Genomic DNA, 20,136 nt, shown 5'->3' on the forward strand with positions numbered 1-20,136 from the left:
CCTCCCTTCACAGAGAATGCTTAGTAGAGAATGCTGCATACAGTAATAATGATAAGAGTGTTTGTTAAGAGCTTATGTTCCAGACACTGTACTAAGCACTGGGGTGGATACAAGCAAATCGGGTTGGACACAGTCCCTGTCCCTCATGCGGCTCACAGTCTTAATCCCCATTTTACAGATGAGGTAACTGAAGCGCAGAGAAGTAAAGTGGCTTGCCCTAGGTCACCCAGCAGACAAGTGGCAAAGCGGGGATTAGAACCCATGATCTTCTGACTTCCAGGCCCATGCACTATACACTATGCCATGTTCACAGTAGGTGTCCAGTACAGTGGTCTGCATTCAGTAGGGACACAGTAAATGCTGTGGGCAGGGATGATGATGATCTGATTGGGCCGTGTATTTGGGTACAGCAGAAGCCCACTCCAGAGATGTTTCATACCAGACATCTTTCTGGGCACTGCCAGATGAGCCAGAATAATAGTCGAAGACCAGGTGCTGCCGATGACTATCAAGCCTCTGCACCTGTGTCTCCAGAAGGTTTGCCAGAGCTAACAGAGGATAGTCTGTCAGAGGGTGGTCTGATAGAGGATAGAAATGCAAGGGTTTACAACGGCTGACTAAACACGCTCAGGTCGAATCGTCACCGGAACTGGGCAGCCTGGGGCAGCTGTGCCAGTGGGAAGTGGAGCAGTATGGCCTAGGGGCTAGAGCACAGGCCTGAGAGTCAGAAGGATCTGGGTTCTAATCCCACTCTGCCACTTGCCTACTGTATGACCTTGGGCAAGTTACTTCACTTCTCCAGACCTCAGTTACCTCCACTAAAATGGGGATTCAAACTGTGAGCCCCATGTGGGACATGGACTATGTCCAACCTGATTATCTTGTATCTATCCCAGTGCTTAGTACAGTGCTACCGATTTGTACATTCCAAGTGCTTAGTACAGTGCTCTGCACATAGTAAGCGCTCAATAAATACTATTGAATGAATGAATAGTAAGCACTTTACAAATATCATAAAAAGGTGTTGGACTCTATGTGTCCCCTCTATCCCCCAACACCCCAGCTACAGAAACTGATCCAAAACATCGCTCTGTTCTGATCCTGCACAAACTGGGTCAGAGATTGCAATCTCATCTGGGGAAGAAACCCTGAAAAGAACAAGAAAATGGCAGAAATCTGCAGAGTTCTTTGGTTCCACCCCTCACTTGTGTACAGATTGGGGGCTGACCCTTCTTCCTACTTTAATTGAAGTAGCAGGAGCAGCAACAGATTTGCTTTCCGGAGTGTAGCTGAAGTAGCTCTAATTTCCAGGCAGTCCTTCAAAGTGCCCCAAAATTCAAAGGCAGCAAATGTGTAGACATAAACACTGGCCTCTGTTTATCTTCCTGATGAAGTACTGCAAATTAATTCTTTAATGAATTCTGGAAATCTATTCAGTAAAGCAAAATGGGCTTATATTTCACTTGGACATGTGCTTTCTGGCATTTCTGCACACTGGTCTGGTTATTCTCTAAAAAGTGCTTAAAGAGATTCGATATTCGTACAATGAACTGCAGTGGATTTCAACATGTACTTTGGTTACCCTTGGAGCTGGCAATTCCAGAAGGTGAAGGACCTCTAATCTATTGCTTCTGTAGCTTATTTTTATTTTCCAAAGAAGCAGCGTGGCCAAGTGAGAAGCAGGGTAGCCTAGTAGATAGAACAAGGGCCTGGGAGTCAGAAGGACCTGGGTTCTACTCCCAGCTCCAGTCATTTGACTGCTGTGATCTTTGTCAGGTGTCTTCACTTCTCTGTTACTCAATTACCTCATCTGTAAAAAGGGGATTGAGAGATTGAGCTCCATGTGGGACAAGGACGATGCCCAACCTGATTATCCGGTACCTATCCCTGTGCTTAAAACAGTTTCTTGTACTTAGTAAGTGGGGAACAAATGCCATAAAAAGCAAAACATAACAAAAAGCTTTCCCATTACATATCCCATTTTTTTCCACACAGCATCCCTTCAGAGAGGCAGGAAATATTCTCCCTGTTCTAGGGATGAGGAAACTGAGGGTAAGTGATTTGCCCAAGGCTATGTAGCTGGCTAGTAGCAGAGTTGGGAGACCATAACCCTAGTCTTTGGAATCCTAAAGCCCTCCTCTGTCCACTAGACTACAGAGCCACTATTGTTCTCTTTGGGTTTTAGAAGATAATGCTGTGGGCATTTGCCAGTACCCTCATGGATGTTGATGGCTGAAATGATCTATGTTGATGGCCTTTAGTTTTCATCCACTGCTGCTCAGTACCACGGCTCCATGAGAGCCTTCCCACCTCTAATTTATCGTACTCAAATTTCCGGTCCTCCACAGCTCTGTTGCATTCCAAGACATCTCGCTTCGGGCAGGGGGTCTGCTCGTCTTCCCCTGCATCGATTGCCCTCGGCGAATTGATGCAGTTGAGAAGCAGTGTGGCCTTAGTGGAAAGTGCAGGGGCTTGGAAGTCAGAGGACCTGGGTTCTAATCCCAGTTCTGCCTCTTGCTGGGTGACCTTGGTTGAGTCCCTTAACCTCTCTGTACCCAGTTTATTTAACTGTAAAATGGAGATTCAATATCTTCTCTAGACTGTGAGCCCATTGTTGGATAGGGATTGTCTCTATTTTTTGCTGAATTGTACTTCCCAAGTGCTCAGTACAGTGCTCTGCACACAGTAAGCGCTCAATAAATATGATTAAATACGACTGAATGAATGTTCTCTCTCCTACTTAGATGGTGAACCCCATGTGGGAAAGGGACCTGATGGCATCATAAACACTTAACAAATACTATTATTATTACTATTCTCATCATCGTTAGAGCAGATCCTTTAATTCCTTATGGAGTTCATCTTTCTCACTCACTTGATCTTCTAGAGTTGTTGCCGTGAAAATTCTTAGATTGTGAACTCCTTGACGGCAGTGTCTATGGAGTTCATCTTTCTCACTCACTTGATCTTCTAGAGTTGTTGCCGTGAAAATTCTTAGATTGTGAACTCCTTGAAGGCAGTGTCTGCATCTTTTTGTCCTGGGTTTCTCTTCCAAGAGCTAGGTATATCACTCTGTACACAGAGAGGGTTCAACTAACATCCCTAAGTGATTGATTGATTAATTGAATGACTAGCCTCTCGAAAATTAATGGTCTGGCTGGGAGGACAGACCATAGAGTGTAGAGGAGCAGCGTATTCTACTGGAAAGACCACGAGTCTTGGAGTCAGAAGACCTGGGTTCTAATCCCGGCACTGACACTTGCCTGCTGTGTGATCTTGGGCAAGTCACTTCTCTGGGCCTCAGTTTCCTCATTTGTAAAATGGAGATTCAATCCCTGTTCTCCCTCCTACTTCGACTGTGAGCCCAGTTTTGCTCAGGGACTGTGTCTGACCTGATTAACTTATATCTACCCAAGAGCAGTGCTTAGAACAGTGCTTGACATCTAATGAAGTGCTTAACAACTACCATGAGTAATCAATTAATTGGAGTGGAAGGACCAAGAAGGTCAAAAGGGAGAAAGTCAGAAGTTGTGAGGATGTTTCAATAAGTGTGGGAAGCAAACAGATCTCTACATCGGGGGAAAAGTTTCAGATGATGGAGTCGAACGAACACTAACCTCTATGACCAAGCCCTGCTCTGGGAACAGAACAATAATTGGCCATTAGAAATAATTTGTGTAAAATATGTAACCAACACGTCAAGCCAACAGACTACAGATACCAGAAAACAATTTAAGGATGTACCAGAGGCCTTTACGATAAACACTGTTTGCTCCCTGGAGGAGCTAAACATCTTTCAGAATATAGGAGGAACTCCAGTGGGAATTTTCTTGGGAGAAAAGTCCTAAAGTATCAGAGAGAAATGATGAGAAAGAGAGAAACAGAAATAATCATGCAATCAATGGTATTTAGTGAGTGCTTACTATGGGCAGAGCACTGTATTAAGCTTTGGGGAGAGTATAATACAATGGAGTTGGTGGACATGATCCTTGCCCACAAAGAGCTTAGAGAAAAAGAGAGGCAGCAGGTAGACTGAGTAGGCCCTAGTTCTTCAGCTGTATAACAGTTCTTTGTTCTCTCCCAAGTGCTTAGTACAGTGCTCCGCACACAGTAAGGGCTAAAGAAATACCATTGATCAACTGAATGAATGTTGATTCCCTTTCTCTTACTTTCTCCCTCTCTCACGCGCGCTCTCTCTCTCTCATCCTCTCACTCTCTATCAATGGATACTTTTCTCTTGGGAGTTTCTCCTATGCCCTGAAAGATGTTTAACTCTTCCAAAGAGCAAGAAGCTTACAGTCTAGAGGAGGAAACAGACACACAAAAGTAGTACTTCACTGAAGATCAACTCTCTTTCTCTTTAAGTGCCTTCTAGGAGGGGCCTGACACCAGCAGTCATTTGCTGATGTTTCCCAACCCTCTGAAAATGTGGTTCCCTCACTGATGCACAGAGCCAATATTGATTTTAGACGAGAAATTCCCTGGACAAATATCTAGCTCTGCTTCCGAGAACAGATTACCACTCTGTGAGAAGAAAAAAGATCAGTCCTTTTCAGCCCTGTATTCATGAATTTCCCCTCTCAGGTTTGCACCTGGAGAGTTTACAGTAGTCTACCAGTCTCAGCTACAGGAGGGAGAGTCAAGCAGAGGCTTACCCATCCCATTCCTAGCTTGGGCAGTGGCTAGCGAGTGGAAGACAAACTGCCACAAGTCAAAACTCACCCATGCTGGGCAGCAGTGGCATGGGAGAGAGGCGAGGGTGGAGACTCATGTTTACTGGGTGGAAGGCAGCAACAGTAAACCACTTTTGCATTTTTACCAAGAAAATTCTCTTGGATACACTTCCAGAACGATTGCAGATGGGGAGCGGGGTGTTCTGGGAGAGATACGCCTGTGGTGTCGCTATGGGCCTGAAACGACTCGACGGCATAAGACAAGACCCATGATTCAGTATTACACGATATCTACATCCATTTTTTTTCCAGTGGGGAAATTAGACTCAATTCAAATCTTCTTAGGGATAATGCATCTCTTTTCCATCTGTTCTCAACAAAGAAGAGAGCTTTTTTTTCATTCATGGCTCAGTTCTTTGTAAAATGACTTTTCTTGGAAATATCAATCAATCAGTGGCATTTATGGTGGGTTTACTGTCTACAGAACATCATCATCATCGTCATCATCATTATTATCAGTGGTATCTATTGTGAGGTTACCGTGTGCAAAGCACCATCCTAAGCACTTCGGAGAGCACAATATAATAATATAACAGGCATATTCCCTTCCCTTCAATGAGCTTCCATTTTAGGGGGGGAGGCAGACATTAATATGAATAATTTCTAATATATAGTTCATAGAACTGTGTCCAAATGGTTTACATTGTTTACACCCTAGCATTTAGCACAGGGCATGGCAGAGAATAAGCATTGAAAAGATAAAACGGTTACTCTGCAGTAAGCCTCCTCACTGCCCATCTGTGAGCTCCGTGGTTTCAGCCAGAGGAGGAGAATCATTTGCTATTCCTCCTCCGTACACCGTCTCATCTCCTTCTTGCCAAATCCAACAGCTTTGACTCCATCCTAACCTCCTCGACCTCTCAGCCGGCTTCAAAACTGTGGCCCACCCTCTTCTCCTGGAAAGATTATCCACCCTCGGCTTCACTGACACTCTCCTCTCCTGGTTCTCCTCCTATCTCTCTGGTCACTCATTCTCAGTCTCTTTCGCGGGCTCCTCCTCTGTCTCCCATCCTTTAACTGTGGGTGTCCCTCAAGGTTCAGTTCTGGGTCCTCTTCTATTCTCCAGCTACACCCACTCCCTTGGAGAACTCATTCACTCAAATGCCTTCAACTACCACCTCTATGTGGATGATACCCAAATCTATGCCTCCAACCCTGATCTCTCTCCAACTCTGTCCTGGCATTGCCTATTGCCTTCGGGATGTCTCTACTTGGATGTCCTCTCATCACCTCAGCGTGGCTTAGTGCAAAGAGCACGGGCTTGGGAGTCAGAGGACATGAGTTCTAATCCTGGCTCTGCCACATGCTTGCTGTGTGACCCTGGGCAAGTCACTTAACTTCTCTGTGCCTCAGTTACCTCATCTGTAAAATGGGGATTAAGACTGTGAGCCCCACGTGGGACAACCTGATTACTTTGTAACTACCCCAGCACTTAGAACAGTGCTCGGCACATAGTAAGCACTTAACAAATACCATAATCATTATCAATATGTCTAAAACAGAACTTTTTATCTTCTCACCCAAACCCTGTCCTCCCACTCATTTTCTCATCACTATAGACAGCACCATTCATTCATTCAATAGTATTTATTGAGCGCTTACTATGTGCAGAGCACTGTACTAAGCACTTGGAATGTACAAATTGGCAACAGATAGAGACAGTCCCTGCCGTTTGACGGGCTTACAGTCCTACCCTTCATGTCACACAAGCCCATAACCTTGGTGTTATCCTTGACTCCTCTCTTTCATTGAACCCACATATTCAATCCATCACTAAATCCTATTGGTTTCATCTTCACAACATCACTAAAATCTGCCCTTTTCTCTCCATGCAAACTGCTACCTCGTTAATCCAATCCTGCCTTGATTACTGCATCAGCCTCCTTGCTGACCTCCCCTCCTCATTCATTCAATAGTATTTATTGAGCGCTTACTATGTGCAGAGCACTGTACTAAGCGCTTGGGATGAACAAGTCGGCAACAGATAGAGACAGTCCCTGCCGTTTGACGGGCTTACAGTCTAATCGGGGGAGACGGACAGACGAGAACGATGGCACTAAACAGCGTCAAGGGGAAGAACATCTCGTAAAAACAATGGCAACTAAATAGAATCGAGGCGATGTACAATTCATTAACAAAATAAATAGGTTAACGAAAATATATACAGTTGAGCGGACGAGTACGGTGCTGTGGGGATGGGAAGGGAGAGGTGGAGGAGCAGAGGGTAAAGGGGAAAATGAGGCTTTAGCTGTGGAGAGGTAAAGGGGGGATGGCAGAGGGAGTAGAGGGGGAAGAGGAGCTCAGTCTGGGAAGGCCTCTTGGAGGAGGTGATTTTTAAGTAAGGTTTTGAAGAGGGAAAGAGAATCAGTTTGGCGGAGGTGAGGAGGGAGGGCGTTCCAGGACCGCGGGAGGACGTGACCCAGGGGTCGACGGCGGGATAGGCGAGACCGAGGGACGGCGAGGAGGTGGGCGGCAGAGGAGCGGAGCGTGCGGGGTGGGCGGTAGAAAGAGAGAAGGGAGGAGAGGTAGGAAGGGGCAAGGTGATGGAGAGCCTCGAAGCCTAGAGTGAGGAGTTTTTGTTTGGAGCGGAGGTCGATAGGCAACCACTGGAGTTGTTTAAGAAGGGGAGTGACATGCCCAGATCGTTTCTGCAGGAAGATGAGCCGGGCAGCGGAGTGAAGAATAGACCGGAGCGGGGCGAGAGAGGAGGAAGGGAGGTCAGAGAGAAGGCTGACACAGTAGTCTAGCCGGGATATAACGAGAGCCCGTAATAGTAAGGTAGCCGTTTGGGTGGAGAGGAAAGGGCGGATCTTGGCTCCTCCTATCTCTCCCCATTTCAGTCCATACTTCCCTCTGCTGCCCAGGTGACTGTTCTTCAAAAATGTTCAGGCCTTCTTTTCCCACTCCTCAAGAACCTCCAGTAGTTGCCCATCCAGCTCCGCATCAAATGGAAACTCCTCACCATTGGCTTTAAAGCACTCAATCACCTTTCCTCCTCCTCCTACCTCACCTCACTCTTCTCCTACTCCAATCCAGCCCGCACACTTCGCTCCTCTAATGCCAAGTTTCTCGCTCTATCTCCATCTCATCTATCTTGCTGCCGACCTCACGCCCACATCCTGCCTCTGGCCTGGAATGCCCTCCTTCCTTAAATCCAACAGAAAATGACTCTCCCTTCCCTTCAAAGCCTTATTGAAGGCACATCTCCTCCAAGAGGCCTTCCCCCAAATAAGTCCTCCTTTCTTCTTTTCCCACTTCCTTTTGCATTGCCCTGACTTGCTCCCTTTATTCATCCCCCCTCCCAGTTCCACAGCACTTAGGTACATATCTGCAATATATTTATATTAATATCCGTCTCCCCCTTTAGACTGTAAGCTCATTATGGACAGTAGTAGTATTTATTGAGCGCTTACTATGTGCAGAGCACTGTACTAAGCGCTTGGAACGAACAAGTCGGCAACAGATAGAGACAGTCCCTGCCATTTGACGGGCTTACGGTCTGATCGGGGGAGACAGACAAGAACAATGGCAATAAATAGAGTCAAGGGGAAGAACATCTCGTAAAAACAATGGCAACTAAATAGAATCAAGGCGATGACAGGGAATGTATCTTTTTATTATTTCATACTCTCCCAAGCACTTAGTTCAGTGTTCTGTACACAGTAAGTGCTCAACAAATACAACTGACTGACTGGTTGCCAGAGGAAAAGGCAAGACTGGAGCAGACGTCGTTTCCTCTCCTTCTTTTTCAGTCTGACCCACAGAATGGCAGAGAGAAGGAAAAATAAAATTCATTGGCCGCCGCCCAAATCTGGCAGCGAACGAAACACATGGCCCATGAATGTCATCTGAGCTCAACTCTGTCCACGTGTTCCCTCTTGCTGGATCTATTAGATAAGCAGGCTGAGAACTGGCAAAAAAAATAAAAATGCTCATGTAAACAATCATCCCTAGTCGTTAAGAGAACCTCAAACCCTCTACAAATAACAGTTCAAACTGGCAAATCGAGCTATCCAAAGGAAACATTCGGGGTCCAGCCAGTAGGAGAGCAGGAAACCAGGTCAGAACAATTTTGCAATCGCAAGAAACCGTGTTGCAATAGAATGGGAGTATGGAGTTATGTTGGATTTAATTGATATTACCACACACATCCATTTCTCTTCGGCAAATGCCAAGAACGCTCACCCTGCTTCCTTCTGGATGGGTCTGAAAAAGTCAAAAGCCATCGAAAGCTCAACAGGACCCAATCCTGCTCTGCAGTCACTGCCTTACCTCCCTGTTTTATTTGCTCTCTTTCCCCACAACATTCTCCTTAAAGCTCCCTGAGGGGAGCGATCCTCTAGTACGTTTCTAAACCGAAACCTCCCCCCCACCCCGCCCAAGCTGCCCCTGTGAGGGCCGCTAGGTAAGAGCCACATTAGTGAGGAAAGTAAAGATTAAACTAGCATTAGTCCTTTCTCAGAGAGGAACTGAACTGTAATTGTCTGGCACCACACCAGGCTCTGAAACCAGTCACGGGAAAGCTGTTGAAATAGAGCCTGTAATTCCCTCCGCGTTTAACTTGCATAATGTCAACATTTAGACATCTGAATTTTCTACAGAACACACCAAAGAGCCTCCAACTCGCAGGAATTCTTTCCATAAAGGCCCAGTTGAAAACTTTTATAGATAAAATAAGCGGATCCTCCCTTTAAGCCTTTCGCCCCTCGCTCGAGAATGGTATTTATTTCTGGCTGGAAGGTCAGGGAGGACATCTTAGATGGGGGGAGAGGAAGAGTAGTCCCTGTTGCTCAGGGCTCCTGTTTGACCCTCATAAGTGACCGAGGGAGTGGCAGAGCCGTACGACAAGCTGTCGTTGCTTCGGTCTGCCCAAACTCAGAGGGTGAGATAGCATGGCCTACTGGATAGAGCATCAGACTGGGAGTCAGAAACAGCTCCACCCCGTGTCTGCTGTGTGACCTTGGGCAAGTCACTTCACATCTCTGGGCCTCAGTTCCCTCATCTATAAAATGGGAATTAAGATTGTGAGCCCCATGTGGGACAGGGACTGCGTCCAACCCGATTTGCTTGCATCCACTCCAGCACTGAGAACAGTTCCTGGCACCTAGTTCGCACTTAACAAATACAAATACCAGAACTATTAAATACCACAATTAATATTATATTATTAATCTCTAGTCTCTTGCAGACTGATGGCTCCCAGCGTGACCCCAAAAGTCCCAATTTCTTTCTGTTCCTGAATCCCTTGGGGGAGACGAGTTCAGGGACCAAAGATCTCCTAAAGAACAGCAGCATATTCAAGGCGTGGGGAGGGAGTGTGTAAGCTTCCTGAAGGCAGGGATCATGTCTGTCAACTGTGTGGAGAGAAATAGTGTGATCTAGTGGAAAGAGCACGGGACTGAGAGTCAGAGGACCTAGGTTCTAACTCTGGCTCTGCCACTTACCTGTTGGGTGACCTTGGGCAAGTCACTTCTCTTTTTGGTGCCTCAGTTTTGTTTTTTCAGTGGTATTTGTTAAGTGCTTACTATGTGCCGAGCACTGTTCTAAGCGCTGGGGTAGATACAGGTAATCAGGTTGTCCCATGTGGGACTCACAGTCTTCATCCCCATTTTACAGATGAGGTAACTGAGGCTCAGAGAAGTTAAGTGGCTTGCCCAAGGCCACAAAGCAGACAAGTGGCGGAGCCAGGATCTAGACTGTGAGCCCGTTGTTGGGTAGGGTTTGTCTCTGTTTGTTGCCGAACTGTACTTTCCAAGAGCTTAGTACAGTGCTCTGCACACAGTAAGTGCTCAGTAAATATGACGGAATGAACGAATGAATGAGAGTCCATGTTCTCTGACTCCCAAGCCTGTGTTTTTTCCACTGAGCCACGATGCTGCTGAGTTGTAGTTTTCTCAGCTGCAAAATGGAGATTCAATACCTGTTCTTCCTCCTACTTAGGGTGCGAGCTCCATTTCAGTCAGTCACTCAATTGCATTTATGAACGCTTACTATGAACTAAGAACCACGCTGCTTCCCTTAGTGCAGAGCTCACTGTTCACTACTGCACAGCTCCCCATTCCCTAGTGCACATCTGACTGTTCACTAATGCAGAGCTGACCATCCATTAGTGCCACACTGACCATTCACTACTGCACAGCGGACTGGTCACTAATAATAATAATTATGGTATTTGATAAGCACTTACTATGTGCCAAGCACTATTCTAAGCGCTGGGGTAGTTCCAAAGTAATTAGGTTGGATACAGCCTCTGTCCCACATGGGGCTCACAATTTAATCCCCATTTTACATATGTGTTAACTGAGGCACAGAGAAATGACTTGCCCAAGGTGACCCAGCAGACAAGTGGAGGAGCTGGGATTAGAACCCAGGTCCTTTGGACTCCCAGGCCCGGGCTCTTTCCACTAGGCCACTCTGCTTCAGCTCACCATTCACTAGTGCACGGCTCACAATCCTCTTGTGCAGAGCTGACCATTTGCTAGCACAGAGCTCACCCTTCACTAGTGCAAAATTCATCATTTACTAGTGCTCCTCGCACTAGGCCATGTTTGCCTCTCCCAAGAGGGGCAGTCCAATTAAAGGTGAATGTTGCCTGAGGAGTCCGAGCTCTGGGCTATGGGCAGATGGGCCCTATCACTCAGTCAATTGTATTTATTGGATGCTTATTTAAAGCACTGTAGTAAGCGCTTGGAAGAGTACAATATAACAATAAACAGATACAATCCCTGCCCACAATGAGCTCACAGTCTACAATATATCTTCAGTTAGGTACACTGGATCCATTCTAAGAGAAATTTCAGCGTCTATTCTTCCACCTCAGTTCAGAGTATCGCTGCACCCCGCGAATCTATATACACCTATTAAATGCCATTTTGGACTCTCCCAAGTGTTTAGTACAGTGTCCTGCACACAGTAAATGCTTGATAAATATGATTGAATAATCTGCAGCTGTTAGCTTTGATGGATAAATAACCTAAAATTCCTAGCTTCCCGTTCAGAAAAATCCAGGTGTTTACGAATGCCTTCTTCCCGCAAAGAACCTGGGCTTAACAGACAGAGCCGAGTGTCTTGACAAAACTTAGAGAAAGGAGAAAAAGATAAGCACTCACCCCTGCTCCAAGAAACGGCATCATATGAGCTTGCCAGTGCTAGGGTAAACAGCAGCTGCCAGAGACCCATACCTGAAGATCCTGCAATGACAGACCAAATGAAGTCAAAATGATGCAAACCGAATCATTAAATTCACACGCTCCTTGATCCACCTACTAATTCATGAATGAACCCCCCAGCGTCAATCTAGGGAAAAAGACATATTCTAATCTTTTCTATTACTTCCAAGTCACACGTTGTAAAGCACTTTATGAGAACAAGCAGCAGGTTGTAATAAATTCCATTTCCCGTGGGTCCTCAGCTCAGGAAATAATAGGGACACAAAGAGATTTTTCAATTCTTGGCTGACAGCCTGAGCCTCACCTCCACAACAAATCACCCCCACCCGCCCCTACATTGCTACAACAACAGGACAGATACAGTTCACTTTAATTTGAGCTGGAAATAGAATAACATGTCAGCAACAACACCAAGCCTAAGGTCTTATGCAGAGCAAGCTATAAAAGGGAAAGCAAAATAACCTGCACTAATAGTTGGTGAAATTTACTTGTTAGACTTGCCCAGAAAGCAAAGTAGTAGACAGAAATATGTGATGAAACACCCTAATGAAGTTTAGCACTAGCGGGGAGAGGAAGAGTTTGGTGAGAACACTTGCATTCATAATTTCTGTCTGCATGTAATAATAATAATAATGATAATAATGGTTAAGTGCTTACATTTATATTTGTTAAGCACTTACTATGTGTGAAGCCCTGGCCTTAGCACTGGGGTAGATACCAGTTAATCAAGTTGGACACAGTCCCTGTCCCACATGAGGATCACAGTCCAGGTAGGAGGAAGAACAGGCATTGAATCCCCAGTTTACACATGAGGAAACTGAGGCACAGAAAAGTTAAGTGACTTGTCCAAGGTCACAAAGCAGGCAAGTGCCAGATATGGGATTAAAAGCAATGTCCTCTGATTCCTAGCCCTGTGCTCTTTCCTCTAGGCCACCAGTGGCTCCCCCAACTACCCTGCAAGCTCCCTCAGGGGAGGGATTGTGTCTTCTTCTTCACTGGTATAGTCCTCAATGTCTACAGCAGTGCTCTGGACAACCTTCTGCACCTGGTAGTATTCAATACTATATTCTGCACACAGACAGTCAGAAGGTCAGAAGAGGGCATGACATCATTCATTCATTCATTCAATAGTATTTATTGAGCGCTTACTATGTGCAGAACACTGTACTAAGTGCTTGGAATGTACAATTTGACAATAGATAGAGACAATCCCTGCCCAAAGATGGGCTCACAGTCTAATCGGGGGAGACAGACAGCAGTTCAGTGCTCTGCAGCAGCGTGGCTCAGTGGAAAGAGCCCGGGCTTGGGAGTCAGAGATCATAGGTTTGAATCCTGGCTCTACCACTTGTCAGCTATGTGTCTGTGGGCAAGTCACTTAACTTCTCTGTGTCTCAGTTACCTCATCTGTAAAATGGGGATTAACTGTGAGCTCTACCTGGGACAACCTGATTACCCTGTATCTACCCCAGCGCTTAGAACAGTGCTCTGCACATAGTAAGCACTTAACAAATACCAACATTATTATTATTACTACAGTATTCAGTACCATAGTAGAAGTTTGGAACAGTGTCTTATAATCCCTTGTAATCCCTTGGTGTCATCATCCTTGATTCCTTGTTGTATTTTAACACTCTTAGTGAACCTACTTTGGAATCCTACTGGTCTTTCCTACATCACATCTCCCAGATAAGTCCCTTCCTCTCTACCCAAACACCTTCCATCCTAGCACAAGCTTAAGCCAGGTGCTGGTTAGACTATTTAATCACCCTCCTCGTTGATCTCCCTGCCTCCAACCTCCTCCACCTCCAAGAAGCAGCATGCCCTAGTAAGAGCAAGGGCCTGGCAGTCAGAAGGACCTGAGTTCTAATCGTCACTCTGCCACTTGTCTGCTGTGTGACCTTGGACAAGTCGTTTAACTTTTCTGTGCCTCAGTTCTCTCATATGGGATTGAGACTGTGAGCCCTACTGTGGGACAGGGACCATGTCCAATCTGATTATCTTGTGGTGACAGTAAGCATTTAACAAATACCATCATCATCATTACTGTCTACATTAACTGCAGCAGCAGGGATCATCTTCAGATGTCGCTTGGCTCTCTTTCCTCACCTAAAAACTCTCCCTGTGCTTCCCATCACATGAAATTCGTTGTGGGCAGGGAATGTGTCTACCATCTCTGTTGCACTGTGGTCTGGCAAGCACAGTAAACACTCAATAAATGCTACCATTGATGATGATGAAGCAAAAACTCTTCACAGTCAGCAACAAGGCTCTCCACCAACTCATACCTCCTTACATATTCACTCTCTTCATCGCCTGCCTACCGGATTGCTTTCTGTTTTCCCCCTCTCTCATTTCTCCCGCCTCTATCCCTTTACCCTCACAGTCCTCTCGGTTTGGAACTCCCTCCCTTCCCGACTCCAGCAAATCAAAACCTGCCCCAAATTCAAAATTCTCTTTAAGTCCCACCTCCTCCAACAAACCTTTCCCAACGAATTCTCAGCATCCAAAGCCATATAAATCCATCAGCCATCTCTAGCACTTATTAACTTATTTATGCCCATTCTTTTCATTCATGGATTTGCTCACTCCACTGCATATTCAATTATTTATTTTGACTGTGCTGTAAAATGATTTGTCTCTCTACCCCCATTAAAATATAAATAAGCTTCTTGTGGGCCTGGAATGTGTCCCTTGCTTTTTTTGTACTTTCCAATTGCCTAGTGAAGCAGTGTGATCTTAGTGGGAAGAGCAGGAGTGTGGGAGTCACAGGATCTGGGTTCTAATCCTGGATCTACCACTTATCTGCTGGGTGACTCTGGACATGTCACTTAATTTCTTTGTGCCTCAACTGTCTCATCTGTAAAACGGGGATTGAATTCTATAGTGAGACTGTGAGCCTCTTATGGGACAGAGATTGTGTCTGACTTGATTAACCTGTATATACCCCAGTACTTAGAACAGTGCTTGAAACATAGTAAGTCCTTAACAAATACCTCAATTAATTAATTGCACCCATGGGAACTCATTAAACATTATTACTGCTACCCAAGAAATAGAGAACATTTCCACCAACTCTATTATATTGCACTCTCCCAAGCACTTAGCACAGTGCCCTGCACCTACTAAGCTCTCAGTAAATATGATGTATTGATATGGACAATAATGACGACAGGTACCTCACACCTGGGCATTCATTCATTCATTCATTCATCATATTTATTGAGTTCCTACTGTCTACAAAGCACTGTACTATGCATTTGGGAGAGTAACAGACACAGTCCTGCTCAGAATGAGCTCACAGTCTAGAGGGGGAGAGAGACAATGATATAAGTAAATATATGGATGAATAAACAACAGATATATACAGATACGGGTTTATAGGTTCATGTTTAGGAATGACAACAAGTCTCCAGGGAACGTAAGCTCACTGCGGGCAGGGAACATGTCTACACGTCTACTGTGTCCAACCTGATTGCCTCGTATCTATCCCAGCATTTAGAACAATACTAGGCACATATTAAATGCTTAACAAACACCATAATAATTATTATTATTTCCAACTCTGCTTTAGTGTAATCTCTCAAGCACTTAATACAGTGTTTTGCACATAGTAGGCGCTCAGTAAATACGATTGTTTGACCGATTGACTGACTGTGAGCCTGGGGACTGCTGTCCACCTTAAACACAAAGAATAAGTCTCACGGTATCATCCCTCACGCCAACATTTTAACCAACGTCAGGCCTACCCCAGGCGAGCCCGATCTTGTCGTCTGAGTGAAAAGCCTTCGTTTTAGCTGTCGTGCACCGTAGGGTGAGTCAGAGGCTTAGCGCTTAACACCCATACGCGGTGGGAGGATCGGGGAGAAGGAACAGATCCTTAGCAGACCTCCTCTGCTTCTGTCTCTGAGTCGAGCAGAAATGTACCAGACTTTGCTCCCCTTTACTACCCTTCCTCTCTCCCCCTCGCTGTGGGCAGGGAATGTTTCTCTTTTGTGGTTATACTGTACTCTTCCAAGTGGTTAATACAGTGCTCTGCCCACAGCAGGTGCTCAGTAAATATGACTGACTCTCTCTCCCTCCCTTCCTTCCCCATTCTGGCTTTGAAGACGGCACTGCCGATGGGGATGCTTTTGGGTTTGTGGGTGGAGCTGAGGATGGCATGTGTCGGGCAGTCCCTTCCTCGACTGGGTGCGTAAAAAGATTGCCCCGGGCTGCGCTGTTGCATCTGGTACTCGGGTGTGCCTGACGCTGTCTTCTTTTCTTCCATCAGCATCGTGACCTTCCCTAAGCTTCTGCTCCCGTGGCTGACTGCCGCACGCCAAGCTGATCTTGCTACCAATGGAAGCAGCGTGGCCTAGTGGCTAGAGCATGGGCCTGGGAGTCAGAAGAACCAGTGTTCTAATCCCCCCTCTGCCCCTTGTCGGCCGTGTGACCTTGGGCAAGTCACTTCAATTCCTCTGTACCTCAGTTACCTCATCTGTGAAATGGGGATCAAGACGGTGGGCCCCAAGTGGGACCGGGACTGTGTCCGATCCAATTACTTCGTATATACCCCGGTGCTTAAAACAGGGCTTGGCACATAGTAAGTGCTTAACAAATACCACAATTATTACTAGGCCGTAATGTTGGAGGTTTTGCTTCACTGTGACTTTAAGGAGTCTCTCTGTGCCCCTCCCCGTTTCAGGTTTCCCCACTTCAGCCTCCCACAGACCTGTCCTTTGGACGTACTCCTTTTGTCCCTCTCCTCAGATATAACCACCACAGGACATCTGTAGTGGACCATCCTTCTTTTTGCCATCGGTCAGTCAGTCATATTTATTGGGCGCTTACTGTGTGCAGAGCACCGTACTAGGCACTTGGAAAAGTACAATATAATAATAAACAGACACGTTCCCCACCCACAACAAGCTTACAGTCTAGGCTGGGATATCCCATTTGATACACAGATTGGTACCAACGGCATTCCCCGTGTGCCCTCGTCAACTTTAAGGGGTGGGACGGGATCACCTCTGATGCGATCCTGGAACGCCACCAGACGCCCCCAGGCAGCAGTGACGATTGGGGCATCGCACTTCCACTGGGCAGAATGAATACGTCCGCCCAGAACATTCTGCAGCCCCGACCCTTGGGAACGTTCAGAGCAGTGGTGCCCCTTGACCATGTCATCTGGACGTGCAGGAGGCTGGCCAACAGGAATGTTGCCGTCACGCTTCATGATAGATCGAAAGCCAAGCACATAGTGAATTCTGACAACCGTTTCTCCACTTGGCATGAATTTGCCATCTGATTTAGGATGCCAGTGGGGCATGAAAATTCCCAAATTCAGCCCTGACCCTGACGTCCTGGAGCAATGGCAGCCCTGGCTTGGAGAGAATCCCTATTAATAATAATAGTAATAATAATAACAATAATATTGTTAAGTTTAATATAGTGCCTGGCCCATAGTAAGTGCTTAACAAATACTACAAAAAAGTTCTTACTATGAGTCACTGTTCTAAGTGCTGGGGTAGATGCAATTTAATCAGGTCAGTAAGAGTTCCTGTTCTACATGGGGCTCGCAATCTAAGTAGGAAGGAGAGCAAGTTTTGAATGGCCATTTTACAGATGAGGAAATGGAGGCACAGAGAAGTGAAGGGATCTGCCTATGGTCACCCAGCAGGCGAGTGGCAGAGGCAGGATTAAAACCCAGGTCCTCTGATCCCCAGCCAGAGATCTTTCCACTAGACCACGCTTCTCTGAATGAAGTGACTTGCTGAAAGTCACACAAGCAGGCAAATGGCAGAGGCAGGATTAGAACCCAGGTCCTCTGACTCCCAGGCCAGAGCTCTTTCCACTAGACTACGCTGCCCTGTATGTTCAGAGCACTTGTGTCCTTTGACCATATCATCTGGACGTGCAGGAGGCTGGCCAACAAGAATGTTGCCATCAGGTTTCATGATCTATCGAAAGCCAAGCACACAGTGATTTCTGACAACCGTTTCCCCAGTTGGCATGAATTTGCCATCTGATTTAGGCTGCCAGTGGGGCATGAAAATTCCCAAAACGCAGTCAACCCATCCAGTAGATACACAGTCGATGGTATTCACGGAACATTTACTGGGTGCAGAGCACTGTTCTAAGCACTTTGGAGAGTTTGCCATCCAATTTGGACTGCCAGTGGGGCATGAAAATTCCCAAAACGCAGTCAACCCATCCTGTAGATACACAATTGAAGGTATTTGTGGAACATTTACTGGGTTCAGAGCACTGTTCTAAGCACTTGGGAGAGTACACTAGGTTGGTAGATAAGATTCCTGCTCTAAAGGAGCTTACGATCAATAAGAGGACTCAGTAGGATTTTCAGGCAGAATAATGGCATGACTCTCCATGATCATTATTAAATTGATCAAAGACGGTCAACTTGGTGTGGGCAGGAAAAGTGTCGGCCAACCCTGTTCTAATGTACTCACCCAAGCGCTCAATACAGTGCTCCGCACGTAGTAAGTACTCAATAAATACCACTGATTGACTGATGAAAATATTTTGAATTTGTATGGACCTTTTATTTTTCTTACTTCCTTTGATTACTTATTTCATCCTCATATTTCAAGCACATGTTAGGATTCCCATTTTAAACGGATGAAAACAGGCTGAGGCAGGCTAGGTGATTTGCCAAAAAATTCCACAGCAGACCAGTATCAGAACCAAAGCCCTTGCAACTCTCCAAGCCACACTCTGTCCAGATGACTCCACTGCCTTCCAGATAATAATAATAATTGGGGTGTTTGTTAAGTACTTACTATGTAACAGACATTATACTAAATGCTGGGGTAGACCCAAGGTAATTGGGTTGGACTCAGTCCCTGTACCACAGAGGGCTCACAGTCTTAATCTCCATTTTACAGATGAGGTAACTGAGGCCCTGAAAAGTGAAGTGACTTGCCCTAGGGCACACAGCAGACAAGTGGCAGAGCTGGGATTAGAACCCAGGTCCTTCAGACCCCCAGGCTGCTGCTCTCTAGATATTGTTCACCTTTCGATTTTGCCCTCAGGTTGGAGAAGGGAGAGTCGTGAGCAAGGTACACCATGTGCAGATAAATCCAACTTGCCCAAAACATGAACGGGAAATTCCTGTGGCTGGAGACCCACTGGAGGATGGTGGAGAAGAGGGTGAAACTCAGGCATCAGAGAAAAGGAGATGATATCAGCTGACAGCTGTCACTGCGAGGCTTACTGAGGAACCCAGCCATAATGATGGCAGGAGGGAGAACGGGCCTGGATTCAGCTGGAGCTAATTGCTTCACTGGGGAGCAGGAGCCAAGGGACATAAAGAGAGCTTGTTTACTTTCGTCATCTGCTCTCTGCCCTGTGCTTGACGCTTGGGCAACAGGAGTGAGGTTGCAAGGAGCCCCTCTGTGATGTTGACTGAATTCTGGTGACGGATATGTCTGGGGCTTGGCCTCAGGCACCCAGATCTCCGAACGTCTGTTCAACCGCTTCCGGACCGTGTCCTTGGCCATTTCCCCGGCCATTTCCGGGGAGTTGGGCCCGGTGCTTCCTAGCAGGACGGGACGGGATTGGATCTTCCCCTCCAGGCTTTGCCTATCAGAAAAGATCAGGTACTCAGACTTTACAACACAGCCTAGTAGAAGCAGGATGATCTAGTGGATAGAGCACGGGGCTGGGACTCAGAAGTCATGGGTTCTAATTCCGATGCTGCCACTTGTTTGCACTGTGACCTTGGGCAAGTCACTTTACTTCTCTGAGCCTCAGTTCCCTCATCTGTACAATGGAGATTAAGACTGTGAGCCCTATGTGGGACAGGGACTGTGTCCAACCCGACTATCTTGTATCTACCCCAGAACTTAGAACAGCACCTGGCACTTAGTAAGCACTTCACAAACACCATAATTATTGATTACTACTCTTACCCTGCAATCAAGCTCCAGAGTCAAGCAAGAATAGGAGAAGAAAAGAGTGGCTTCCTGTGCTCGCCCTCTCTCCCTCAGTCCCACTCCCCTAAATTCATCCCTAGATTCATTCAATACTATTTATTGAGCGCTTACTATGTGCAGAGCACCGTACTAAGCGCTTGGAATGTACAAATCGGCAGCAGATAGAGACAGTCCCTGCCCACTGACGGGCTTACAGTCTTCCAGTCTCCTCCATGGGAAAACTTCAGCGAGGCCTCTGAGAAGACATGGAACGGAACACGAATGAAAGCATTTAGGCATTTGATATTGATTCGATTCATT

General features: G+C 46.2%; 1 protein-coding gene and 1 non-coding gene across 8 annotated transcripts in view; one reads left to right on the forward strand and one right to left on the reverse strand.

Moving 5' to 3' along the window:
• The window catches only part of GHR (growth hormone receptor), a 207,506-nt gene that overhangs the window by 104,631 nt on the left and 82,739 nt on the right, over positions 1–20,136 (reverse strand). For all 7 annotated transcript variants that reach the window (XM_029060280.2, XM_029060279.2, XM_029060278.2 and 4 more), the window contains one exon: positions 11,843–11,923. In XM_029060280.2, coding sequence (XP_028916113.1) covers positions 11,843–11,923 — 81 coding nt within the window. The remainder of the gene's footprint in view (positions 1–11,842; positions 11,924–20,136) is intronic.
• On the forward strand, positions 4,575–4,712 carry LOC114810700. The gene has a single exon (XR_003758395.1). It is a non-coding gene; the product is annotated as a small nucleolar RNA SNORA7 (small nucleolar RNA).

The sequence above is a fragment of the Ornithorhynchus anatinus genome, chromosome 3 (assembly GCF_004115215.2).
Source record: "Ornithorhynchus anatinus isolate Pmale09 chromosome 3, mOrnAna1.pri.v4, whole genome shotgun sequence".
Lineage (NCBI taxonomy): Eukaryota > Metazoa > Chordata > Mammalia > Monotremata > Ornithorhynchidae > Ornithorhynchus > Ornithorhynchus anatinus.